The 27,805-nt window shown below is 40.1% G+C and overlaps 2 protein-coding genes across 2 annotated transcripts; one reads left to right on the top strand and one right to left on the bottom strand.

Annotated features, from left to right (window-relative positions):
- The first annotated feature begins 917 nt into the window (after nucleotides 1–917).
- On the top strand, nucleotides 918–9,485 carry LOC140795702 (uncharacterized). Its single transcript, XM_073148426.1, has 2 exons — nucleotides 918–1,106; nucleotides 9,121–9,485. Exons 1-2 carry the CDS (start codon nucleotides 1,002–1,004, stop codon nucleotides 9,205–9,207), a joined length of 192 nt encoding a protein of 63 aa, XP_073004527.1. The 5' UTR covers nucleotides 918–1,001; the 3' UTR covers nucleotides 9,208–9,485.
- A 933-nt stretch (nucleotides 9,486–10,418) lies between these two features.
- LOC140795074 (glycerol-3-phosphate dehydrogenase [NAD(+)]) lies at nucleotides 10,419–22,531 on the bottom strand. The gene is given in 8 exon segments (XM_073147441.1): nucleotides 10,419–10,674; nucleotides 10,676–10,722; nucleotides 11,743–11,791; nucleotides 11,888–11,942; nucleotides 12,017–12,137; nucleotides 12,211–12,248; nucleotides 12,328–12,391; nucleotides 22,232–22,531. Coding segments are annotated over 8 exon segments (867 nt in total). The 3' UTR covers nucleotides 10,419–10,481.
- Between the last annotated feature and the right edge of the window lie 5,274 nt (nucleotides 22,532–27,805).

Raw genomic sequence — 27,805 nt, 5'->3', positions numbered from 1 at the left:
AATGTATCACATTGCTGCATAGGGTTGACACAATGTAGAATGATCATAATGCTTTAAAGGAATATGTCATGAATCGATCGGCTTCATCATTTTCTCGACAAAGATCGGTGCCTCAAGAAGGACCAGCGGTGGGACCACACCGAACCAATACTCCACAGGTCCAGGTGCGACATGTTAGTGTCAATGATCCTCTTTTACCTATGCCTACACATCATCCCCCACCTCCGATACACAACCCATGATCGGCGGTGGTGGAACCTGAGAGGCATTTAGTTATGATCTTTTTCTTATTATATTAGTTATTTATTTTTATCAAAATAAAATTTCTGTAAGTTGCGTTCGCAGGAGTCGTCATGTTTAGTTGGCCTCTCGTGAGCTTCTAATTTGGCTCCAATTTTTTCTAATTAAATATTCTCCTTTCCTCTAGAAAATGGAGGGAATTACATTAGATAAATGTCATGTCACTTAGGATGATGTACTCTCATGTAGCTATGTAGATACGAGAAAATGAGCCGGTGCAAACTCCAAAAGTAAAGGATTAAAAAAAAAAGAGGAAAAGGGAGGAAAATTGGAGTAGCTACTTCAGTGCCTTTATTTTCTTGAAATTTTTTGACTGTTCGGCCGGTTGTGGGCGGGCTCCTGGGCCATACTAGGCTTTGCAAAGACGTAATTAGTACTACCCATCACTAAATCGAGCTAGGGCTGGGCTGGGTTGGGCCCAAGTTAGACTCAGGCCGTGCTTAGCCCGTTTTAATTCGGATATTCGGGCTGGGCTTTGGGGGTTGGGGGCCATTGGAGTTGCTTCAACTCGAATTAATCTAGCTCGATTTGCAGTCATTTCGAGCCGAGCCGAGCTCAGGTCAGCTCGCTCGAGCTCGGCTCGTTTACACCCCATTTGTAATCAGAGCACTGCTATGCGATATCGCTCTCGTTCCCAAATTGATGCCCTCCCTTCTTTAACGACTCCCTAACGTGAGACTGGGAGCGAGGGATTTTGGAGGATGGTGAAGATGGCCACCTACTTCGGGATGACCTTCGGGGCTTTCCTCTTCTGGCAATCCATGGACAAGCTTCACGTCTGGATCGCCCTCCACCAGGACGAGAAGGTCTTTTTATCTCTCCCTGCATATACCAAGATCCATAATGTTAAATTGATGTTGTACTAATCTATGTCCATCTTTTGATGACTTGCCAGTATTTGATATGAATAGTTAACCATGGAATTCAATGACATAGAGAAATCATTTGCTGCTAGGAAATTATATTTTTAGGGTTATGAAATTAGGTAAAGGGTTGCTTCTATTCTATATAGAGGAATAAGATATCTAATTATACTAACGATCTGTCACGGCATTCAGTTCGTGGATGGAATAAGAGATCTAATCGTAGCAGTCGATCTTATTGAGGCATTTTGATAATACAGACCGAAAAGCCCTGATCACTAGAAGAATTTTTATTGAAATTCTTGTTATTCTTCTCAATGCATTTATTTAGATAACCAAACCTCATGTCTTTCTCTTACCTTTTCTTAGCTCGTTTCTCCTATTTAGTCCAGGATGAATGTAATACTTCTGGGTAATTTTTAGCTTCAATATTTTCATAATGCCTAGATTGGTTTTGTGAAGGAGAAATTACCAAAAGTGATTACCATTTTCACCTTATCTTTTAAATTTCTACTGGAATGCTGGAATTTTCCTACTGATTCCTTGTGCATGTACCAATATTCCTCATTTATTGAATGAATTTACCAATTTGGACTGTTGAAATGTAACCGCATATAATTGACAGAATTTTGCAATATAAAAGCTTCTCTCCCTTTCTCTCTGTCATCAAAGACCTCTAATATTTTAAATTAAAACTTTAATTTGGAACTTCTTATTTCTTTGTTGATTGCAATTTTCTTTAAGCTGGGTTTTTTCATATATAAGCTGCACTTCCCCCCCCCTGTTCTGTGCAGTCCTTCTCTTTTAAATCTTAATAACATTTTCTTAGAAACTTCTTTGTTTAATGAATTAGACTCTCTTTTTATGGTAATCTCTGTCATCTTTTTTCCATAAAATGAGAGATAATACATAGGGGCATGCTTTGCTTCTCTGTGTAGCTCTACTGAGTTGACCATTTGATATTCAAATAATGCACTCTACCCTTTACTGACACATTTGACCACTTTGTGTTTCTTTACTATCATATAAGGACAAAATTTTCTAGGTTTAGAGGCTATGCTTCAGTCTCTAAGTTTAATCATGTTTTGCGTCCGTCACTAAGTTTACCTTGATCCCTTAAATGCAATGGTTTTCAAGGTCTCATGGTACTTTTGTTTAAGTATATGTTATAAATTACTGATATTGACTGTCTGGCCATTTTTGTTGACTTATTGCTAATTTCTGTTTCAGGCACCAATTGGTATTTATTTATATTTTTAATGAAGAAAACCATGTTTCAAGTTGTAGTTTTGGTTAGCAAGCTAATGCCTCTTGTGCCTAACAATGATGATTGTCCATAGTAGCCAGCTATTGAACTTTTCATTTAGGAAATATAAATGGGTAATATTTTAATCATACCAATGTTTAAGTTGAATATTAGTATCTTATAATCTTATCTACTTATCTCATATATATCAACACACTGGTTTCGCCCTCATGTGCCTTGATAATCCCTATCAGGCTATCGCATCTGGCAACACAATGGATCTTAGTGCCCTGAGTGCATCTTAGTTTTAAATGCATTGCTGATATTTTTTTCCAAATCTATTCCCTCTTTTTATTCATGGTTTCTTAATTCTTCTTTCTTTCTGTTGAATATATGTAAACTTGAGTTTTTCCTCTCTATATTCCAGCCTTCTGTATTTATTTGAGCTATTAGCAATTGCAATAGGAAACCCTCAGAGCTGCATTTCATTCTTTAACAAATTGGCTTTGTGGTGGAAATTCTGTTGAAGTTTTTCATTTCTCAGACTCAGATCTTTATTTTACTCATTGGTACGATACGGACACGATACAATATGGACACGGCGACATGGCAAATTTAAAAAAAAAAAAGGATATGGACACGACAAATCTTCCTCTTTATCATTACAGATTTTCAAACCCCTTTGTTTGTAAGATGATCTAGGTGTATTTAACAATAAAAGTTTCTTTAGTGAACAATCAAAATTATTAATAATTTGGGCTAATATAGTATCTAGTTTTGTGCAAATTCTCGCCAGTACTACTTTTTAACCACTTGAAATTACCTGTTTCTGATGACTGAACTTTTAAGTTCATATTAAAGTGTTCTAGCTTATTACTTGTGCTGCATTCAGTTCAAACAGTTATGATATTCATGTGAAAACTGCAACATTGATTTGGTATTTTCCATAAAATGTCATTATACCCATTCTGACTATATCATTGTCTACAGTTTGTGTGAAGATCTTTTCTTATTAAGCATTTTTCTTGATGAGTCATGAATGCTTTCAATCCGTTGGAAAACCATTAATGTATTTGTTGAACTGATATTATGGTACTACCATTTTTTCCCCTATATTTACTGTAGAACATTCTAGGATTTAACTTTGAGTATCTTAAGAGACAAATATACCTAGGTGATGCATTGATAGCTTAACAATAGTCATTTGCAAAACTATATATAAATATGATTAAAGATTCCATTGCATTTGGCAAGAGTGAAAAAATAGGATATAATACATTTAGGACATGGTAAAATAAATAAATAGAAGAGTGAGTGCTTTACTTTGTTGTTGTTTATAGCAAAGTTTTAAGTATCGAGTTCGGGATTAGGATCAGATTTGGAATTGGAATTGACCGTCTAAACAAATGATACGTATTGATGGTATGGTGGTATCAGTTGTCCGTATTGGCCTATGTTTAAAAATAATTTTTAAAATAAAGAAAATAATAAAAGTTTTAGAAAAAGTAATAATAAAATATAAATAGAAATTATTCATATTTATAGTCTAAAAAATAAAAATAAAAATTCTATTTTCTTAATCTTAATCTCTCTCCTTCTCTAGTTTCTACCAACATTCTCTCTTTCCTCATAAGAATAAAAGAAGAATTTCTATCTCTCTCTCTCACTAACTCTTTCACTAACTCTCTCTCCTATCTCCTCATCTCTTTTCTCACTCTCACTCTCTCTTCCATCTCCACATCTCTTTTCTCACTCACTTTCTCTTTCATCTCCTCATCTCTTTTCTCACTCTCACTCATTTCAAAAAAACACTTTGATCCCCTCAAAGCTCTCCTTCTCCCCCTTTGACGCACTCTTATCTTCCTCTTCTACTCCCTCTCCTAAGCGAACTCCTACGACGTAGTTTTGGCTTCATCAATGTCTGGCAAACTCCTCCAACGTAGATCTAGCTCCGTTGACCTCTCTCTGATGAGTTCCCTACCCCTCCTCTCTATCACTCTCTTCTCTTCTTGCTATCCTCCTTTTTCTTCCTTTCTCTCTCATGATTTGGTTCGTTTTGGTCTAAACGGCCAAAACTTGGCCGATCGATCGATACCCCATTGAAACTAGCCAATATTTTGGAGTGGATTTCATCCAAAATGGGGAACCATGGTTTCCAGGAAGATGTCAGCCCACTATGAAATGGTTGCCACATAATCTTTGTTTAGTACTTGATGGCTGGTTGCTCTCGACCCCTAAAAAGAGGTATATGAATGCTCTTTGGAAGTCTACTTAGATGAGATCATAGTCTAGTAAATAGTATGACCATTTAAGAACATCATGGACATATAAGGAAAGTTTCGTGAGAGAAAAACAAAATTTACACAATAGCAGAAAGTAAAAAATGATAATGCTAATACGTGACAAAACAATTAGAAGTGTTTGATATGTGTCCAACAAGTATCCAACGAGTGTCGGATAATGCAAATGATGTTGCAAATAGAGATCTAACACACTAGAGCATGGTTTACAAACATTCTATCAATGAAAAAAAAAAACAAGATAGGCTCAAATCATCGAACAAACAAGGTGATATTTATGTGGAAAATCCTCCCGTATTCTAGAGATGAAAAACCATGAGTTGAACCAAAATCAAATCTATTTTAATATTACATGGTTAATTCATAAATCCAGGCCTCCCACTAGGCACTCACAGTTAACTACTCCGTCTTGCAATAGCTTGCCCCTCGGTCTCGGATTAGCTTGCCCTCTGACTAGGTTCATCTCTTCATGTTGGTGGGAGAAATGATTGAAGTCCGTCGAGATCTTTTACCAAGCTCCATTGTAGAAATGTTCTTGGTTTTGTGACGGACTTCCTCACTCTTCTTGGTGGCTCCTAGGGTTTTCTTTGAGAAAGAAGGTTTAATAACTAAGTCACAAATGTTCCCTTTTATATTGTGAAAAGATTCCAAGAGATGTTTGGCTCAAAATATCCATGAAGCTCCTCCAAACCATCTCTATCCAGTGTCAGCATTGGAACGTCGGGACTACCGTTCGAATGCCTCTAAGAGATCCTATAGGGTTTGTTTTCTGGCAGTCAAACATCCTTCAAACAGTGGCTACTTGCATCTAGTGCTCATTTGTCGTTCGCACGCTCGTCGAATAGTGGTTGTCGCCTTCAAAGAGTATTAGGGTTTCATTCTGATGTTCGAATGACATTTAGGCTGTTTGAACAGTTTTTGATCAAATGTTGAGAACGAACCTGGAACTTGATTTTCTTCGACCCAAATTCTAAGTTATGTACATTAAATCTAAGGTTGTCCACATGATTTGAATGTGTTTGACGTTCGACGAATTTGCCTTCTAACAGTATAAACACTAATAGATTAAATCTGATTAGAATCTAATGTAAAAGCTATTTCATCTTCTGCCTCATCCTTTCTCGTTACCAAGCTGTACCCATGTCTCTTTTCTCTTCATTCCTCTGTCTTTGTGGGCCTCGCAGTTTTTGCATCCCTTAGTTTGCTACCCTTTCCTTTTGCTGGGTTGAGAATGGGAGTTGAACTCTATGAGGTTAGTCTCTGTGTAGGCACCTCATTGGCATGAGAAGTTTTGCTCTTCGAGGACAATGCTGAAATATAAATTCTAATTTTATTTACAACTTTTATTTTACAATTATTGTATTATCTTCTCATGGTTATTTTTACAATTCTTGGGCAAAAGATAATTTGACATAAATTCATCATAATTTACTCAATATAAATACTCTCATAAATAGCATCACAAATGTACATCCCATGTCAAAATTTTTTTTGCTATAAATATATTCTAATATATTACCAAGTATATTATGGTCATATCACATTGTTCAATCTGAATCTAAACCATAATAATTAATATATTAATCTTAAGTAGTACATAAATAAATGATGACAAATTAGTCATTTGTGTTTTGGAATAAGTGAGATATTCTAAACTTTTTATCCCAACTAAACCTTGAGATGAAAATATCTGGAATAAGAGGGTTTATTTAATTTTCCTATTCCAAAGCCTCATCCCACATTTGGCATAATTTGTTTAGAATAAATGAGCTTTATTCTGGAATAAATTACTTGTTCCTCTCAACCAAACGACCTCTAAAGAATATGAATTTTGCTTTTCAGTTTTCCTGCCATCTCTTGATTGTTCCAAATGAAAAAAAACTTTTGGGATAATTACTCTTTGACCTCTTTAACTATAGGTGATTTTTACTTTCACTCTTTTTCTTTTCTCTACAATTTCCTCTCAACTATTCAAAATCATCAAGCCCTTGATAGTGTCAGTGGAAGTTATAAAATAACTATTATGCCCCTAAAACATCTACTACTGTAGCAAATATAATCACTATGATTAGAGATCATTGTGATTCCAAGGATAAGTTAAAAGGTTATTGAGGGATTATTGGCAATGCGATTAGTGTGTGGTTGGGTCTGGGAGAAAGAGAAATAGTTAGAGGCAAGGTTCTGAAACTCGGTATTAGAATCATGATTGGTCGTTAGAAAAAACAATACGTATTGACCGCTCGTATCTTATCAGACTATTTTTAATTACATAAATTCTAAATACAATTTAAAGTATAGAAAAATTTCTAAAATTTATAGAAAATAATAGAAAAATAAGAAAATTAGTCATATATGAAGCCTAAAATCTAAAGAAAAAACTCACTTATAATTATAATGAAATTTGACTTTAATTAGATAAATTTTTATACTCGTAGATTACTATTACATAACAACATGAAGAGAGAGATCTCTTTTCATTGTTGTTCTATGGCAGTAAGAAAAGAGGAGCTAAAAAATGGGTAAGAAAGAAGGAAATGAGAAATGAGAAAAAGACTCATCCGAGTTCACCAAAGTGTGGACTAGCCAAAGGAGCTCATTGGATCAACCATCAAATGTGCTCGGTGAAGTGTGAGAGTACGAGGAGAGTGCATGTGAAAGTAGGAGGAGAGTGCATGTGAGAGATATGATGCGAACCGGGTTAGATTGGATCACATTATAGGAACATTGGGCTCGATGAATCGAACCTATTTATCTTTTAATTGATTCATGCTTATGTCCCTTAAGTTAAGTTTAGTTAAGTCATGTAAGCCACTTAGGCAAGTTTAATTAAGTTATGTAAGCTACTAAAGTAATTTCAATTAAATCATATAAGCCTCAAAGGCAAGTCCTAATTCGAGTCGTATAAGTCTTTAGGGCTAAGTTTGATTAGGACTCATTATACTCGACCTTTATATATAGAGGGGCACTTTATTAATCCAAGCATTGAGAATTAATTGAGTTTAGTTATTTTTTTATTATTGTATTTATCGTTTTTATCGTAGCTGTTAGATCATCTTTATCTTTATAGGAGTAGATCATAATTATAGAATTATAGAATTTTTTTAAGCATCCAAACTCTAACCACCACCTTTCTTCAGCAGCTGGGTACTGCCGTCCACCACCCTTCGACGACTGCCGCAACGTTAGATATCGTTTTGCCCCGTTCTGACCTTGCTATACTATTTTAATTAATTTTTTTTCATCCAGATATTCGATTGATATGAAACCAGTGCCATTAAAATCCTATCTCATTAGGCTACCATCACTTAAATTCTTATAATTTTCTTACTTCCGGATTAGTTCAGATCTGACTCGTAACAAGATAGAGAGTAAAAATTAAAAATTTAAAAAGAAGATAGTTGATGACATAAATTACTAGTCTCCTAGGTTAGCTACATTTTAGATTCAACTTGAATCTTAAAAAAAAATTAATTTCAGCTGATTTTATTATTTTCAACCGATACGGATCGGCTAATAGGGCCGAAACCGATCGATACGATTGATCCTAGACTGATTTCGGGTTCGGATCAAATCGGTTATGACCGAGCTCGATCCAGATCGGTCTATTTTGGGGTCAATTTTGGGATCTATGGTCAGAGGGGTTTGTGATGGTGGTAAGATTATATCCATGTTTCGGTTTTGGGAGAGGAGAATTAAAAGGGTTAGTGATGATGGTTGTGGTGGTGAGGTTTATATATAGGGTTAGAATTTAGGAGAAACATGAGGAAGAGGAGGAAGAAGAGAACAAGAGCTCGAATAGGTGCCTTTCGTCAATAGTAAGGTCATGTGCCAAACATGTGCCACATGTTTTGTTAGAAACCCTAACAGTGAACTAACAGAATTATTTGATGATTTTGAATATTTAGTTAAGGAGGTCAAGTTGTAGAGAAGAAAAGACGAGGATGAAAATGACAATCACCTATAGTTGAGGGGCTCAAAGCGTAAGTAACCCAAAATTTTACTAGGAACCAAGATGAATCTTTTGAGATGGCCCTCTTTCTCTTCAAAGAATTCATTTTTGTCTTGGATTTTATCCATTGTATTACTCCTTACTGTTAGTAAATGCAATAACATATTGCATTGATGTAGTAAGATATGCCAATTTGATATTGATTCGATTAACAGTAAGTGTTGAGTATCCCCTTTTCTAATTTAAAATGCATGAATGCCATCTATCTAGCTAGACTTTCTTTTGTTTTTAGTAGTTGAACAGGTTAGTCTGTCTTTTTATTGAAGATTGTATGTTATTTTAGTATTGCCATGCGATTTCTTGGTATTACCCTGAAAGTTATTGGAAATATAGATGATTGCTGCTGAATACATGCTTAGATATTTCTAGGTGCTGAAGTTATTTTCGTTTTTACTCTTGTAGAAAGAGAGACTTGAAAGGGAGATGGAGATCAAGAGGGTTAGAGAGGAACTGCTGGCTCAAGCTAAACAACAAGATTCTCTTGCATAAACATCTTCCCGTTTTACTTTGTAGAAAAAGATTTTCTAGTTGCACCAAACTTTCTTTATGCCATTGTTGGAAGATGTCTGTACTTCATTTACTATTTTATTTTGCTAAATAATTTTGGGAATGGCATATTACTGTTGTTCTGTGCCATGAATACTTTGATCAGTTGTCTAGACTAATTCTTGCAATTGTCTTCCTGGTCTTAACATATCAGATGCTTGTCCTCTTTTATTAAAAGGAACTTCAATATACTTTTGGTAGAGTGCTTCAATTTGCGCCAACTCATTTCCATATTCTATATTTCTAAATAGCACTTCTTGACTTCAGAATTTATGAAACAATCATCTTGTATTGTGCATCTTATGGAATACTTTTTCTAGCTAACTTTATATTAGAAACACAACATGGGAATTATGAGGTTTTAGATATTTTAGCCTTATGATCGCAAACATTCTCTGTAGTCATATTTATAGATTTGACGATTTCGCTTTTCTGGTACATTTTTCCAAAGAGCCATCTTTCCTGGTTCGTAACGGACATTCTCAGTGTGTTACTAACTTATCACTAGTGTTTTTACTCTTCCGTGTTTTTACTCTTCCGTTTTCCTATTTTTGCGGAAGAAACACGAGGAGCATTTTAGGAAAAAAACTTTATATATATAATGAGAATATTCTTTATGAATTACGCGGGAGGTGGTTTTTTCACACTTGTAAAAGTATTTTGTTTGAAAATATGACAGAAATTTTTTACAATAAGACTATAATATGGGTAGTAATATGCAAATAAAAAGAAAAAAAAAAGAGAATGTATTCGAACTTCACATTAACTTCTCAATTCACATGTAAGTGGCGATCATGTATTTGAATTCGCTGGGAGATGCCAATTTCATAGATCTTATTTTTTTATTTTCCTTTTATGTCAGAAAAAATATAGGAGAAGGTCTGAGCTGACAATTGTTGAAAAAGAAAAACTCTTTGTATAAGCAAATCACTTAACCTGCTATAAAATAATTATACGCGGGAATAGTCATACAACATGACCCTTTTTATCCATTCATTGGTGACTTTAAATTTTAGATAAGTGCTTTCCAAGTATTCTTTTATGTCTTGTAATAGGCATCTTGATTATTCTCTGTGGAACTTCCCACGATGTACCATTCACTAAATGTAAGCTGCAGCAGATAGGAAAAAAAATCTGAAGATCACAAGGCAAAATGACCTGGATTTTGTATCATAAAAGTTCAATATATTTCAACCTAGTTCGACTGTAAATGCCTATTATAGTTCCACTAAGTTCCTCCAGACAGTACAAGAGTTACATATTCTTGTGTCACACACTTTTGTGAGCTTGAGATATATAGAAGTACTACTACATCTAGTAAGTTCAATAATATTGAGTGAAACACTCCACAACGGAGAGATTGGAAGTTGTCCAGTGCAGATCTCGTGTACGTCGAGTGGAAACAACCTCTCCTCGGTAGCTCAAAACTTCATATACTTCTTTTGCTGTGGATACGCCCTTAAAAGATTTACAAAATCATGTCAGTTTCCCAAAATGTAAAAGATACACATCATATGATGCTCAACTACGGTTCTAATTAGAACTCATTCTTTTTTCAGAGGGTAATTCTATTGAAGATTTCTCTTTCTTGCTGGCTAGGTAATTCATAGCATTTTTGCTTAGCAGGCAACTATTGTAGCATTGATAATGAAATCACTGGGAATGTAATGCCTGCATATACTTTTATTTTAATTATATGCTTCTCATATGAATTTTCTAGAATCAGAAGGAAAAGGTGTTGGGTTAGAATGAAAAGATGTACCTCTAAAGTTCTAAATATACGAGCAAGAGCTAGGGCTTGCATTACAACTCTTGCTCATATTAGCTTTTCTTCTGAAGAAAACCTTGACTTGAAATTAGCAATTCTTTTGGGCTAATTTTTGTAATATCATCAGATTGTAGCTTAAGATACTGCTCGGAAGTACAAAGTTGAACATTTTGCATGTGTTCTGATAATTGTAACAACAGTAGCAGAGAGTTGTCTATGATAACAGCTTGCTTTCTTGCATCAGTCAAATTTCATGTGGTTATAGAACAATTATCTTTCTCTTCAATACCTTGTATAGAGGTTGGCAATATCATATGATCTAACTATCTAAGCGATTATCTGGAACAAGTATGCATCAAACTTAAAATTGTAATATTTTTAATATCACTGTACCTTGTATAACTTGTTAAACTATTTCTTGGTTTGATCTTCTTCTAGATCTGAACATTTCTTTGCTTTTATTTCTTCATTCTACTAATAACTGAAATCCATGTATCTAGTGGATCATCCATCATGTGGATTCTTCATTTAATCTGATATTTGCTGATAGCTTTGCATTTTCTGTTTGCAAATAACCTTTAAAAGACTAGACTGATTTGGTGGTACTTTCTTCATTATAATGTTGCAACCGTTGATACTAGCTTATTGTTGTTGGTGAAGGTTCTTTTAAATGAAAATCAGCTAAAATCCATTAACTTTGTCAATTTTACCTGTAGTTTTTGGCCTTGCAGTAGTTCTGCCTCCAGCTCATTGAAAGACCTAACATTGAAACAAAGGAGAAGTTTTTGTCAGATTTGTTTTCGATCAATCTGAAACAGGTAAGATTCAGGAACTTGAATATATATGAATTAATACTTTTTTCCGCCGCTTCTTGCAAAGGCCTCAGCAACTTTTCTGTTTCTTCCACCAACTGCAATCTCATAATCAATGGTGTTGAGCACCAGTTGTCTGAAGATACAACAACATAAGATTTGAAATACTTACAGCATGTTGTTATCAGATCAGCCACACCACAGCTCTCAAAGAAAGTGCTGTCCTTAACCGAAGAAAACAACAACTTGGAGAAAGGACGCATCTCTCTCAAACCAATCCTCATTATTGCGGCCTAATAGTGTACATCCATTATTTAGAGAAGTCACCTTAATCATTTCCCATTTTATCTTCACTAAATTGCAAACCTTGGTGTTATTTCCCATGTCCAAGCCATCAACAAGACCTGCAAATTACCATGATAATCTAAGCTTATGGGAAACTAAATAAACCAAGGATTATACGAGAGGACATATGCTTGAGACCTGCTGCAACAGCCACCACATTTTTTAGTGACCCACATAGTTCTACTCCCTCCACATCCTGCACCTGCTCAATGTTGTCAAAAAGATTTGTTAAAATTAGATCACGCTTGCTTTGCTCCTTTCTATTTTGTTGATTCCTAAATTTGTTAAGCCCCACATATGTGATAGGCTCTGATACCAATTGATGGGCTCTGATACCAATTTGATGACTCTAATACCAATTGATGGGCTCTGATACCAATTTGATAGACTTTGATATCAATTTGTTAAGCTCTGATACCAAATAATAGGCTCTGATACCACTTTGTTAAGCTCTGATACCAAATTGTTAAGGCTCTGATACCAATTGTTAAACTCTGATACCAAATAATAGGCTTTGATACCAAATTGATAGGATCTGGAACCAAAAGATCGGCTACGGAACAATTCTTTAAGATCTGAATTTATTATAAGAAGTAGTCCGCGCAATCGTGGGAAAATATTTGTCAGATATTCTTCAGTAGTCAGAAAATTACGAAACCAATTGTGTTGGATCCGTAACTTCCTAATCTACAACTTTAATATTCCCTTTGCAGATTCAAACTGTAGCAGGGACAAAAACACGGAATAACGTGGGTGATGATGGTGGTGACGAGTGGAGTGGATTTTAGGGTTATAAATGGGTGTGGAGATGAGGGTGGATTGTGGAAGTGATTAAGGGAAGTAGACGGGGGGAATGAAGTGGTCGAGATCCCAAAGAAGTGGGGTGGCTCGACAGTCGAGGGAGATTAGAAGCGATGAGAAACCTTGCTAATGGTAGATGTGGAAGGATGGTGAAGAGGGAGGAGGGAGAAGTCTAGAGAGAAATAGGAGGCAAGAAGTCAATAATCCAATAGCATAATAAAATGTTAGCTGCCATCCACATATTTATAGAGGCTAGCCAACAAGTCCTAAAACAATATGAAACCCTAATTTTAGAGGATTCCCGTCGATCGCGTTCAAACGTGCCTAATCGCATTCGAACGCACTCCAAAAGCCCATTCTCTGGATTTACAAATGCGACACAGGCGTTCGAAAGCGGGCGTTCACAAGGCATTCAAACGCAGGCATTCACAAGGGCTTTTGAACGCGACTCCACCTGCGTTCGAACGTGACCTACAGGAATTTTATTTTAATGAAAATAAACAACTAATGCAATAAGAAAAGATCATAACTAAGTGTATCAATATGTCATAACGCAATTATATTCTTAAGTGTCCTCGAAGCATTAAACTTTTACTTACAAAGTGATATAGTATTCCGAAATTGATATGTCATTGCAAATTGCATTTTCTTTCTATCTGAAAGATGTTGAAAAAGGAATGTATGTTATTCTTGGATAGGATGGTGCGGATATTATCATTGATTTACTATGGGCTTAATGATGGATTGTTTGGTACATTTTTGATACGATCACGCCTCTGGCTATGGAGCTCTGATACCAGCTTGATACGATCTCGCCTTTTTGGTGAAGGGTCGATCTCTTCCAATTCTTGATCTGGACTAGATCTGGCACAGAACTTTGAAATAAGATCCCGAAATATTCCGCCGTCGGATCGATGTGAAATTTTGATATATTGTAGGTCTAGAAACTTTCCAACAAATCAAGTTTCAGGCGAATCGGAGTTGGGGATATCGAGATATCGTTCGTTTAGTGGACGAACATCAGGATGCTCTGTTTTGGATCCGTAGATGGAGGCACGAGATCCTAGGTAATGGTGGATGGTGGACCGGCGTTAATGTGGTGGCACCGGTGAAAAGTGATGGTGGAAGGGTTGTGGTTGATGGAAGGATTAGGGCAAGTGTTGGATAGATTGGACGAAAGGGGAGAAGAGGGCCACCCCTAAGGGACTAGGGTGATTAGTCGGACGAGGGAGGTTAGAAGTGGCGTCGCCGAGGATTGAGAGAACGGGAGCAAAGAAGACGAAGGAGGCAAGGCAAAACTCAATCTCAATAATCAATAATCAATTTGGTTGCCTACCACATCCTTTTATAGGCTAACCAACAACTCAAATTAACCCTAAAAACACAATTTTCGTCGACCGCGTTCGAACTCGCCCGACCGCGTTTGAACGCACCGAGTTCGCTCTTCTGGATTTGCGAACGCGATGCAGGCGTTCGAACGCGCGATCGAACGCGCCTGTCGATATTTGCGAACGCGATGCAAGCGTTCACAGTGCGTTTGAACGCACCGCGTTCGAACGCACAGTACATTCTCTTCACCACGTTCACAACCCCGTTTACAAACTGCGTTCGAACTCACTCCACCCGCGTTCGAATGCGACTTACAGAAAACTTATTTTAATGGAAATTAAACACTAAAACATGAAATAAAAACACTCCTAAAGTGAATCCATGCTCGAGACGACGTCGGTGAAGTCCGAATCGTATCAATCCACCACGCTTCTGCAACCTTGTCCTCAAGGTTTGAAGTTTGGAAAGCGATCCCTGATATCTAACTCTAGCTCCCAGGTAGACTCGTCAGTAGATTTGCCCAGCCACTCAATTAGCACTTCAGTCTCTAATCTGGTCCCATGGCGTCTTCTCCTATGGCCTAATACTCGGATCGGTTCAGTGGGGCCATCCTCCTCCATTAGTTCGGGTAAGGCCGAACCCACCACATGGTTAGGCCCGATCTGGGCCTTCAATGCTGATACATGGAAGACCGGATGTATCCTGGTTCCTTCAGGTAGGTCCAACCGGTAAGCTACTGGACCGATTCGTTGTAGCACTCGGTATGGACCGTAGTATTTGTAACCCAACTTTTGGTTCAAAATTGGTCTCAATGTGAATTGCCAATACGGTTGAGCTCGAACGAACACCAATTGATCCACCTCAAATTCTCGCTCACGTCGGCCTTTGCCATGAGTTTGCTTCATGCGGTTTTGGGCTGTGGCTAGGTGAGTCTTGAGTAGTCTCAATGTTTCATCTCGATCAGCAAGCTCCAAGTCAAGCTCGGTCCTATCCGCCGCCGCGAGTCTATCATAGGCACGTAAGACAGGGGGAGTGCGCCCATAAACCGCCTCAAAGGGGGTCATGCCGATGCTAGAGTGATGAGTAGTATTGTATGACCACTCAACCTATGGAAGGAATTTGACCCAATCCTTTGGTCGTTCCGCCACAAAGCATCGCAAGTATTGCTCCAATCCGCGATTCACCACCTCGGTTTGGCCATCCGTCTCGGGGTGATAAGCTGAACTCAGGTTGATTTGAGTCCCTTGCAATCTGAAGAACTCGGACCAAAACTCACTGATGAAGATGCGATCCCGGTCTGACACGATCGTCCTAGGCATCCCATGCAAAAGTGCCACTTCCCGAATAAAAATTTCAGCAACCCTTTTTGCTGAAAACGGGTGAGACAATGTTATGAAATGAGCATATTTGCTCAGTCTATCCACCACAACAAACACCACCGATTGTCCCCGAACCTCCGGCAGCCCCTCGATGAAGTCCATGGAGATATCCTCCCAAATACGCTCTGGTATAGGTAGTGGTTGTAGCAGCCCGCTAGGCTTGAGTGCCTCCGATTTGACTCGTTGGTAGATTTGACATTCACGCACATACTTCTTCGCGTCCGTCTTCATCGCTGTCCATGTACAGTTTTGGGCCAGCCGCTTGTAGGTACGTAATACCCTTTCATGCCCTGCTATAGGAGTATCATGGAAGTGTGCCATCAATAGTCTCCGTAGCTCTTCGTTCCGGGGTACCTTGATTCGCCCGCACTCTAGTACTAACCCATCACGCTCCTCGTGCTCGGGGTGGCCTGAGGGGTTCTCTCTCAACTCCTCCATAAGTTGGGACCAGCTCACTATCCTCTGCACTAGCTCTCCGCAGATCTGAGAAGAAAGGGAAGGTGGGCGCCGAGAAAGAAGCGAGTTCCCTTGCGACCCCTTCATTTGGAAGTTCAAGCAGCTGTTGGCTTCCATCTAGCAGCACTCTCTTGTCATTTCTCCAAAACGTCAATGTGAGGCTTGTAAAATCAAATGTCACGGGCCCCAAGCTTCGAAGCCATTGGGTCCCCAAAATAATATTGGCACCTTGCAAGGCCAACGGATAAAGGTCCAATGTGAAAGTTTGGCCTTGCACCTTCAATTCCACACCTCCACAAATAAAATCTGCTCGCAATGTAGTGCAATCTCCAATCATCACATCAAACCCTTCCGTGGGTTCCGACTCGAGCCCAATCTTCCTAAGGAGCCTCTTGTCAATGAAGTTGTGGGTGGACCCGGTGTCAATCAAGATTCTCACTGTGGTTTTCTTGACTACCCCGTTCACCCGCAAGGTCTTTGGCGCAGCTGTCCCCGAATAGGCGTGGAGGGAGATTTCGGCTATCATGTCCTCCATGGGTTGCTCCTCAGCTTCTTCTCCTTGATGTCTAGCCACATCTGCACCTTCAGCTGCAAACTCGTCCTTCGCTTCCTCCAATCTATCGATTAGCATCACCGATCCCATCGGTTTAGCGCAGCGATGCCCGGGTACAAACTTCTCATCACAACGGAAGCATAGGCCCTTGGCTCTTCTTTCTTCTACTTGGGCTGGTGTGAGTGCTCGTCCCAAACCTCTAGGTGCATACTTCACATCTTGGGATGGCTTCAAGGGTGCTCGAGGAGGTACCACTGTAGCAGCAACCCTTGGTACTTCGATAGTATTTCCCGCCGCTATGTTTGGTTGAGCTTGATTGCGGCTTCCTTGGCTCATCCAACTCTGTTTCAAGTGTATCTTCATGGCCCTATGTTTGTCTTCCATAAGTACCGCATCTTCGAAGGCCTTCTTTAAGGTTCTAGGCCTTAAAGCCCTCACATTGGCTTGTATGTCACCTCGCAGCCCGGAGATGAAGGTGCTGCGAAGTTGCTGATCCGTCCATGGTGGATGACATCGGCTACTAATCCTCTCAAATTCTTTTTGGCATGACCCAACCGTGGTCTTTTGCACCGTCTTTGAGAGGAGAGCATCAAAGTCTTCATATCCCAATGCTCCAAATCGCTGTGTGATATCGGCGCAAAATTCAGCCTAAGTTTCGATAGCCTCAGTGGCATTGGCTGCTCGAAACTAATGAAGCGCCACATCCTCAAGGTGGAAGCTCGCAAGCGTCACCTTGTACTCTTCCGCCGTTCCTTGGTATGCAAAGAATTGCTTCGCCCTATACAACCAATCGATTGGGTCGCCACCTTTGAAGTTGGGGAATTCGAGATGCACGACTTGTCCACGGATGCCATTGTCTCGTTCTGGATCATGTCCTTGTCTAACCGGGGGAGGATGCACCATGAAGGGTTGATGATCCCTCCTTCGGTTTTGATTAACTTGCCGTGGTTCCGGATCGTATTGACCCGCCCACGGATCTTGATCTCCAAGGCGGTCTCCATAGTGGTTCACCCGTCGGATGGGTTCACTTGCAACTGGACCTGGTGTAACCATCCTTGCTTGCCTCTACCCATAGGGTGGTGGTAGCAGCAGCTCTTGTGGTTGCAAAGGCTGAACCAGTGGCGGTTGGTTCAAGGGGGTGGACTCGCATCGTGGGGTTGATGGTGCTTTCCCGTTCGCCGTTGCTTCCCTTGTCGCCCGTAGTTCCCGCATCATCTCCATCATCATCTGGTTGTTGATGGCCATTTGCTATGAAAGAGACTCCAACACGGCTTGAACGCTAGGTTCTTCCGTATTCTGATTAGATCGGGCGGTTCCACGGGTGGAAGTCCCTGTAATCGTTTCTCCCTCCTCTATTGGGAGAATCTCTTCTTCATCATCTCGCCGTGCAGCCATGGATCTGGTTGTCGTCATTGGAAGCGCTTGTCTCAGGAACGGTGGCTCTGATACCAGCTTGATATGATCACGCCTCTGGCTATGGAGCTCTGATACGATCTCGCCTTTTTGGTGAAGGGTCGATCTCTTCCAATTCTTGATCTGGACTAGATCTGGTACGGAACTTTGAAATAAGATCCCAAAATATTTCGCCATCGGATCGACGTGAAATTTTGATATATTGTAGGTCCAGAAACGAGCTTTCCAACAAATCAAGTTTCAGGCGAATCAGAGTTGGGGATCTCGAGATATCATTCGTTTAGTGGACGAACATCAGGATGCTTTGTTTTGGATCCATGGATGGAGGCACGAGATCCTAGGTAATGGTGGATGGTGGACTGGCGTTAATGTGGTGGCACCGGTGAAAAGTGATAGTGGAAGGGTTGTGGTTGATGGAAGGATTAGGGCAAGTGTTGGATAGATTGGACGAAGAGGGAGAAGAGGGCCACCCCTAAGGGACTAGGGTGATTAGCCGGACGAGGGAGGTTAGAAGCGGCGTCGCCGGGGATTGAGAGCACGGGAGCGAAGAAGACGAAGGAGGCAAGGCAAAACTCAATCTTAATAATCAATAATCAATTTGGTTGCCTACCACATCCTTTTATAGGCTAACCAACAACTCAAATTAACCCTAAAAACACAATTTTCGTCGACCGCGTTCGAACTCGCCCGACCGCGTTTGAACGCACCGAGTTCGCTCTTCTGGATTTGCGAACGCGATGCAGGCGTTCGAACGCGCGATCGAACACGCCTGTCGGTATTTGTGAACGCGATGCAGGTGTTCACAGTGCGTTCGAACTCACTCCACCCGCGTTCGAACGCGACTTACAGAAAACTTATTTTAATGGAAATTAAACACTACAACATGAAATAAAAACACTCCTAAAGTGAATCCATGTTCGAGACGACGTCAGTGAAGTCCGAATCGTATCAGTTTTGGTTAAGAATGTATCGGGGTTTAATCTAGCTAGTGATGCAGGATAAACTCCTTGATCACAGAATTGAAAAGAAAATGTAGTAAAAGCAACTAAAACTGGGGAATTTATCAACTGGGGGTGTTGGAGTCTACTGACCTTGGAATCTACTGACAAACACTCAATCTATCAAAACTCTCAAAATATTATTAATTGAAAAGAGAGGATTACAAGCTTTATATAGGCAAAGCAAAGCAAAATGATAAAAATAGCCATCTAAGACTAGTCAAAACTCTCATTAAGCTAGAGAGCTACGGATGTAGCTCTTTTGGGCCTATGAGAATAAATGTGACGAATAGTGGTGTCCGCACCAACTCTCCTATGGTGGAAGATACTCGACCCAATCGAGTGAGGGTGTGGATGGCTCTGATAGTACTCCAAGATTTCATGGTCAAGCTGCTATAACTCCTCGCAAGTGATCGACGTACAGTTAGACTCCAGTCAACCTTTCTATAGTAGATGTTATTTGATCATCTAAAATAGCTTATACCTTTTCTTATAGCTAAGTCCAGTAGGGATGCTCATAGGCGATCTGTAAGCCACTTAGTTCTCATTACTTAGAACTAATGCCGTAATTAGAGGAAATGTTAATGACATAAGCATTAGAACTTACACATTTTAGAACTTAGAAAGATTCTGCACTACGAGCATGCAACTTTCGAATAGATCTTGAAGGGAACCGTTTGAATTTGACACGAATCATAACACGATCTCCTATATTAAACTCCTTGGCACACTTGTGCAAATCGACATTTATTTTATACTGGAGATTGCTCGCCTCAATTCGCTTGGTGATCTCCTAATGCAATGAATGAACATGATGTGCAAATGCTTTGACAAACTTAGAGATTAGCATGAGATGACAAGAGCAAAGGATCTAAATGTTTGCAAACTTTAAAACCATGAACAACTTCAAATGGACTCATCCCAGTTTCTGTTATAGTCACCCACGAGATATTGATACGATCTCCCCTTAGGCTAAGGTTCGATCTCTTCCAATTCTCAGATCTGGACTGATTCTGCCACAAAACTTTGTAATAAGATCCCAAAAGATGCCGCCATTAAATCGACGTGAAAATTTTGATACATTGTAGCCCCAGAAAAAAGCTTTCCAACAAATCAAGTTTCAGGTGAATTAGATGTGGGGATCTCGAGATATCATCTAATTAGTGGATGAACATCAGGGGGGGTTTGATCAGGATCCGTGGATGGAGGCACGAGATCCTAGATGATGATGGTTGGAGATGGATTGGCATTAATGGGGTGGCACTGGTGAAAAGTGGTGGTGGAAGGGTTATGGTTGATGGAAGGGTTAGGGCAAGTGTTGGATAGATTGGAAGAAGGGGGAGGAGAGGGCCACCCCTAAGGGACTAGGGTGATTGGCCGGTCGAGGGAGGTTAGAAGCGGCGTCACCAGGGATTGAGAGAACGGGAGCGAAGAAGACGAATGAGGCAAGGCGAAACTCAATTCTTCAATAATCAATAATTACCTCTGGTTGCCATCCACATCCTTTTAGAGGCTAACCAACAACTCAAAATTAACCCTAAACAATACAATTTCGCCGACCGCGTTCGAACGCGTCCGACCGCGTTCGAACGCGTCCGACCGCGTTCGAACACACCGAGTTTGCTCTTCTCTGGATTTGCGAATGCGATGTAGGCGTTCGAACGCTCCATCGAATGCGCCTGTTTCCCACTTCTTAGGATTTGCAAATGTGATGCAGGCGTTCACAGTGCGTTCGAACGGGGCGTTTGAACGCACAATGGACACTCTCACAACCCGTTCACAACCGCGTTCGAACTCACTCCACCCACGTTCGAACGCGACTTACAGAAAACTTATTTTCTTGGAAATTAAACATTAAAACAAGAAACAAAGACACTCCTAAAGTGAATCCATGCTCGAGACGACATTGGTGAAGTCCGAATCGTATCAATCCTCCACGCTTCCGCAATCTTGTCCTCAAGGTTTGAAATTTGGGAAGTGATCTTTGAACTCTGACTCAAGCTTCTCCATGGTATGATCTTCTACATTTGTTCCCCACATATCTGAAAATAAAGGAAATGTTAGTGCTGAAAAAGCGGCAAGCTCACTTGTGTCCGGTTGGCACGAAAGGGCATCGGTCGCCCGATTCTAGATCCCTTTTTTGTAGACTAATTCGTAGTTATACCCAAGGAGTTTCGTGGCCCACCGTTGTTGGGCTGTTACTAAGTGCATCTTGAGCCATCTCAAGGTTTCATCTCTATCAGCAAGTTTCAAGTCAAGCTCGGTCCTATCTGCCGCCGCAAGTCTATCGTAGGCACGCAAGACAAGGGAAGTGCGACCAAAAACTACCTCAAAGGGGGGGTCATCTTTAGTCGAGCTTGGATACTTGTACTCCTACTAGCCCAAGGTAGAATTTGGGTCCGTCTACATTGAGTCCACTTGGTCTCGGGTGGTTGAACCAATTGACTCAATGTTAGTTCAGCAATAGAAATCTGGTGCATCCGATTGCGCTCGGGAGGTCGAGTTAGATGTAGTTGGTGGATCCATATTAGGTCCTCCTAGTGACTCAAGTTAGGTTCAAATAGCCGAACTGATTGTTGGTTGTGCTCATAATTGTTCTGCCCACTCCATGAATTAGGATCCAAGTCAAATGTATCCTGGCATAAGCAAACTCGTCTTAAGTGAAGTAGAGGGTTTCTGATCATGTCCCTTAGTTGACTTAATTGAGTTTCGAAGTCCAGAGATGACTCACGCTCGACTTGACCCCTTTGGCTCATAGGTCCAACCCAGCTCATGTCCACCTGGTCAAGCCCAACCATGTAGCCATCTTGAAATTCTAACCACTTAGGGTTTTCAAAAAAATTTGAAGCCCCTAATATTTCTCCCATAATTTCATCTCCACTAGCCGTTGCCATAAGAGTTGCCTTGGCACGTGTCAGCCTTGGCTGAGTAGTGACCACCTCTAGTAGTTGCTTTAGCAGGGTTGCCGACGGTGTGGCGGCCGTCGTTGGCGATGGAAGGCCGAAGTTGGCCCAAAAAATGAAATCTTCATCTCCTTCTCTGTCTTATCGTAGCCATGGCAGGAAGCTTTTAGCTGTCTGGGTGAGGAAAGCAGCAGCCCGCGAGGTCTTTACGGGACTATCAGCAGTCGGTGCTGCCATGGGTGTAAGATCACAGCCTTCTCCTTTGAGTTGTAGCTTGGCGGGGAATTGCAATGTCATTGCAAGTGACGACGCTGTCGCGGTCGACTGTCGATTGACCGAGGAGAATGGTGGAAGGTTGTTGGAGACCATATGCGATTTCTTCCTAGTTGCCGACTCGCCGTGGTTGCAAAGGGAGGTGGTGTAAGGCGGGCCAAGTGTCGGAACTCGCGGTTTCGGATCATCTCCCTCACCACTGATGAGGATTCCTGACGAGGGATATCCAGCGACCATGTGTGGTCTTCCTCCATTCAACAGTAGTTCGCACGGTTGTCAACTCGTCGAAGAACTCCATTCTGACGTCAAAAAAACACTTCCAACTGTGGAGCTCGCCGGAGGAAATTGCTGCCTTGAAGTTGGACTCTTCGCCGTTTCTGCAGGAATCGGGAATGGTGCATCCAAACCTTCGTGGTTTGTCGACAAGGTCTCCGTTGCATGGGAAGCTATGGAGGTTCCGAGGACTGCTACAATGGTTGAGGATCCCATTGTAGCCGGTGGCGGTTCATTGCGGCTGACCAGGGGTCGGGGTGTAGAAGCTTGATTTTGCTGTATAGCCAATGAAACACCCACTTCCAAAAATCACGTGTTCCTCACATGGAGAAATTCCACATGATTCTCACGAGACCCGTCAGTGAAATGATCTCACAAAGTATCTAGATAAGTCTAGAAATACCATTATAAATCAACAAATGATCTAAAGTTACAATGTCACAGGCCTCAACAAGCCGCTAGGAATACAAGACTAACACAAGTTTTAAAACATAAATTTTGTGTTCTAAATTTTGTTCCAAATACCTGGAGTTCTAAATTTTGGTCAACTGTGGATAGGGCCATCCCTTTGGATTTCCTTGGTTTTGAAAGACTGGACTCAAATGTTTGTAGATTTCCTACCAATTGTTCAACTTTTATAGAATCGATATCCTTACTTTCCTCAATAGCTGTAACTTTTGCCTGAAACCTTTCTGGAAGAGACCTAAGGATCTTAGGAACAATTCTATTTTAAGGAATTTTCTCTCCTAGGTTGAAACTGGAGTTGACTATATCACTCAACTTTGCATAGAACTCATCAAATGTCTCATTCTCCTCCATACGTAGAGTTTCAAAACTAGTAGTCAACCTCTGAAGTTTCGAAAGTTTTACAGCCATAGTTCCTTCATGAGTTGTTTCTAAGATCGTCCAGGCTTCTTTTGCTATCTCACAAATAGAAATTCTTCTAAATTCTTCCGAGGAAACACAACTAAAAATTGCATTTATTGCTTTGCTATTCCAGCCAACTTTTTCATAATCTGTCTTATCTCATGACTCAATCAGTTTCTCAATAAACTTATCATTCACTGTAACAACCCAATCCCAAAAAAAAAAAAAAAAATTCATGGGCACGACGTGATCGGCCACACTGTGGCCGGCCTTGTGCCCATGCTCATGCAGCTTGGTGGGGCGCCACGCGCCTGCGGCCACTGCCGCAGCCAACCGGCTGCAGCCAGCTGGCCGCGGTGGGCCCTGGCGCCGCCATTACTCCTTCTCCATCGCCTTCTCTCTCTCTTTAAATCTCTCTCTCTCTCTCTCTCTCTCTCTCTCTCTCTCTCGGCCACCCTCTCACTCTACTCTCTCTATCTATACCGGCACCTTCCCTAGAGCCGCCGCCGCCGCCGGTGAGATCTCTCACTCCCCCTTTCCTTCTCTCTCTCTCTCACCCGAGGTTGGGATCGTCGGAGCCGAGCTGCCGGCGCCTGCCGCTGGCTGGCCAGCAGCGGCCGGTGCCCTTCCCGCCGGCCTGGGTCCGCAACCTCTTCCCTCACCTCCTCTCTTTCTTCTCTTCCTCTTCTCTTCTTCTTCTTCTTTCTTTCTTTCTTTCTTTCTTTCTTTCTTTCTTTTTCTCCTTCTTCCTCAGCTCCTTCTCTGTCCTTCTGCACAGTGTTGGGCTCGGCCCGATCTTGCGAGATGATCTTTGGGCGAGCCCAAGACTGATGGCGAATGTAATTAATTTATTAATTAATTAGTTTATGTTATTTATTTAGGTATTTTTCTTCTTAATTAATGCAAATAGATTATTTAGACATTAACTATTTTAATAATATTATATATCATTCAATATAATTTTATTAATGATAATTTTTATAATTAATGATTAATTAGGTATAAATATAGGTAATACTTATATTTATTTATTTATTTACATATCTATTAGATTAATAGATAGATTTGTAAATTATAATTATTAGATTTATATTCTAATACCCTCATCATATATATTTTAAGTATTTCTATTAATTTTATGATTATTCTGCAACAAATAAAATACTAAGTTTATTTAGTTATTTATTTATTATTTTATTGAGTAAAGACTGCGTTGTCCCTAATTAATCAAGATAGTGTATGAATTATAAAATTAATTTAACTTAGACCACCTCTATACTTATTTAGCCTTTTATTTTATTTTATAATTATATATTTAGAAATACTCTTATATAAAAGGAAACAGGCCTCTTCTCCTTATATTATAACTAACTTTTTATAATAATAAAGAATTATAATATTTGAATCGTATCTATATTATAGACCTAGTTATGTAATCAAAAATAAAGAAAAGTGATTCTAAATCTAATAAACCTTTATATTTTAACTGAATTAATTCTAATTAGATAAACGGCTAACATCATACTACTTAAATATTTCAGATCCCGAACCCCCTTATTTGAGACCCCGTGGACCTTGCTAGCGATGAGTGTCACTTGGTTACTTGACGGACGTGAGAGATGCATGGTTTGTATCTTCTGATCAGACGGTGAGTAGTCTTATCCCTTAGACGCCTTTCTCAAATTAGGTTATATTATATATTTGTGTATATGCATGTTTTGGTCTCCAGCATGATTATATGATTTTATCTAGAGATGATTATAGTCGAGCATATTTTATCATGCATTCGATTATGCTGATTTGGAATAAGAGTACATTGGTGATTGCTTACCGAGTTGATCTGTAGCATGAGTATGCATGTAATAGATTAGCACGAGTATGCATGTAATAGATTAGCATGAGTATGCATGTGTTGACGATACAGTTGGAGACTACATTGCATCATTTTCTCTTGATTCCTATTCCACCTAAATTCCTGTTATGCATTGACTTGTTATTGTACTGGATATATGCATATGATTTGTCATTTAGAAGGAAAGCATTAAATGTGATTGATAGGATAGTTGATAGAAAGCGTGAGGATACCCGAGTGGGCGCGAGGGTTAGGACGCGCTTGGTGGATGATTGATCGCTCGACATGGTCGCGATCCTATTGGCCTTACGTTTGAGGTCGTTAGTCTGAGTGCGCAGCAGACATTCGGACACATGCCGTTCGCCATGGCATATGTGGCGAGTTATCCTCACGAGGTTTCTATCAACTATGTGGGTGCCCGGTCCGGATGGATGTTGATACCCTAGCGGGTGGCGGGGTATGGTTATATTAGAGATACTCTTCCGGGTGGCGGAGTATGCTCTGAGCCTTTTGCCATGATGTTGAGACCGGATACCGGGTATTGACTGTGCATAGTGGTCTAGTACGTTAATATTATACTGAGATGTCGCTGATGATTATGATGTTGAGAAATGCATATGATTTCATTATCATTTGATTACCTGATTATCGAGTGGTCAATATTCATCATATATGATTGCATTTGATATCATAACGTGGTCATGGTCGGCATGCATCATGTGTCATATTTGAGAGAGAGTTATGATGATAGTATGATACGGAGATTTGTTTACTCATGGTCGAGGATTATATACTTTTATCAGTTATGACATGTTATCTACTTTTTATTTATATATTATTGAGGATACATTCATATACTCATTCATGGCATGATACTCTTTCTGATTCATATTATCCAGTATATGATTTACTCTCTGTTTGGCATCACTGATTCGGGGTAAGGTCTATTCACTGAGCCTTTTGCTCATGACTCTCTTTATTTCTTTTCTAACCCCTCAGATTTGTGGTACGTGATAGCGACCTGAGATATCTTGAGAAGATATTTTAGAGTGATGATGAGGTGAGCTATTGATGCGAGACGGTATAGAAGATAGTTTAACCAGACATTGAGTTGTATGGTTGTTTGTTATATTTGTGCCTTATTGTATCGAATGATGATTTGTATAGTATATATCATAATTTATAGCACTCGTGTATCAGTTGTTTAGTTGTATCTTGATGGTTTGTTGTGGCCTGTGTGGGCCCTGCCAGATTATGTAGTGGTCTAGTGTATATTATTATGAACTTGGATATTCATATGTTAACAAGTTTATTTGGTTGATAGTATGATGTATTTGGTGATGGATCATGTGATCATGAATAGGTTAACAGGTTTTATTTGATGATGTCATGATTATATGTGCACAGGAGAGTATCTGTTGTGGGACGGGCCCCCGCCGACCTGTCGCGTGCGCCACGATGGTGGACTCCAACCGTTCACAATGGCCATCCATACTCGCTCATCTATAGATTTCAAATAAGCTCTCATCCTAGCTTTCCAATATCCATAATTTGATCCATCTAGAATAGGAAGTCTAATAGATGATGGTCCATCTCTCTCAAAGGGTGAGAGAACCTGCTCTGATACCAATTGAAAATCCCCTAGACACACGTATGTATCTAAACACTAGGCAATGATCTCGCTCGTTCGCTTAAGTAAAAATTGGAAGAAATATTAAAAATGAAAGCAGAGATGAACACCAAGATTTTAACGTGAAAAAACCCAAATGGGAAAAAACCACGGATCCAAACTCGGATCAAAACCAATCACTAGAATAGTAGCAGTTACAAGACTGACTCACAAAACAACCCGTCGATCCAAACGACTTTGTTCCTCTCAGTCTTGATCGCTAGAACCCACGATTCACTGCTTCTTGTGATTGAAGTCCAATCTCAGTAGCCCTCGAGATTGATCTTTCATCTAGATAGCCCTTAAGACGAAAGATTAAATTCTTGTAGATGAGTGAAACCTTGTTAGTTGAAGAACCAATGTAGCCTCAAGAAATCTCCTTCAATAATGCTTCTTCAACCCCCCTAGAGATAGGGTTTCACAATCCTTATATATGATCTTCAAGATAGAGCCAAATCCAAGTCTTATCCGTACTCACGAAAGTACAAGATAGAGCCAAATCCTAATCTTATCCGTACTCACAAAAGTCCAATATTAAACTTTGTTGGTGCGTTCGGACGGGCTCGGGTGTGTTCGAACGCGACAGCTTGAATTCTTTAGGTTGTGTTCGAACGCGTTTGTGAACGCAGCTCTCGGTCTATGTGAACGTAGTACCCGCGTTCGAACGCATTTGTGAACGCGGCTCTCTGTCTGTGTGAACGCAGTACCCGCGTTCGAACGCGTTTGTGAACGCGGCTCTCTATCTGTGTGAACGCAGTACCCACGTTCGAACGCGTTTGTGAACGCTGTGTGAACTCGATAGTTTTTCTCCAATAATCTTGCAATTCTTCAAACCAGAGATATTCTAGAC

Source organism: Typha latifolia, chromosome 9, assembly GCF_019914945.1.
Source record: "Typha latifolia isolate L0001 chromosome 9, TyphaL0001v2, whole genome shotgun sequence".
NCBI classification, from domain to species: Eukaryota; Viridiplantae; Streptophyta; class Magnoliopsida; order Poales; family Typhaceae; genus Typha; species Typha latifolia.
The sequence above is the reverse complement of the archived record's forward strand: the minus strand, read 5'-3'. Positions and strand labels throughout refer to the sequence as shown.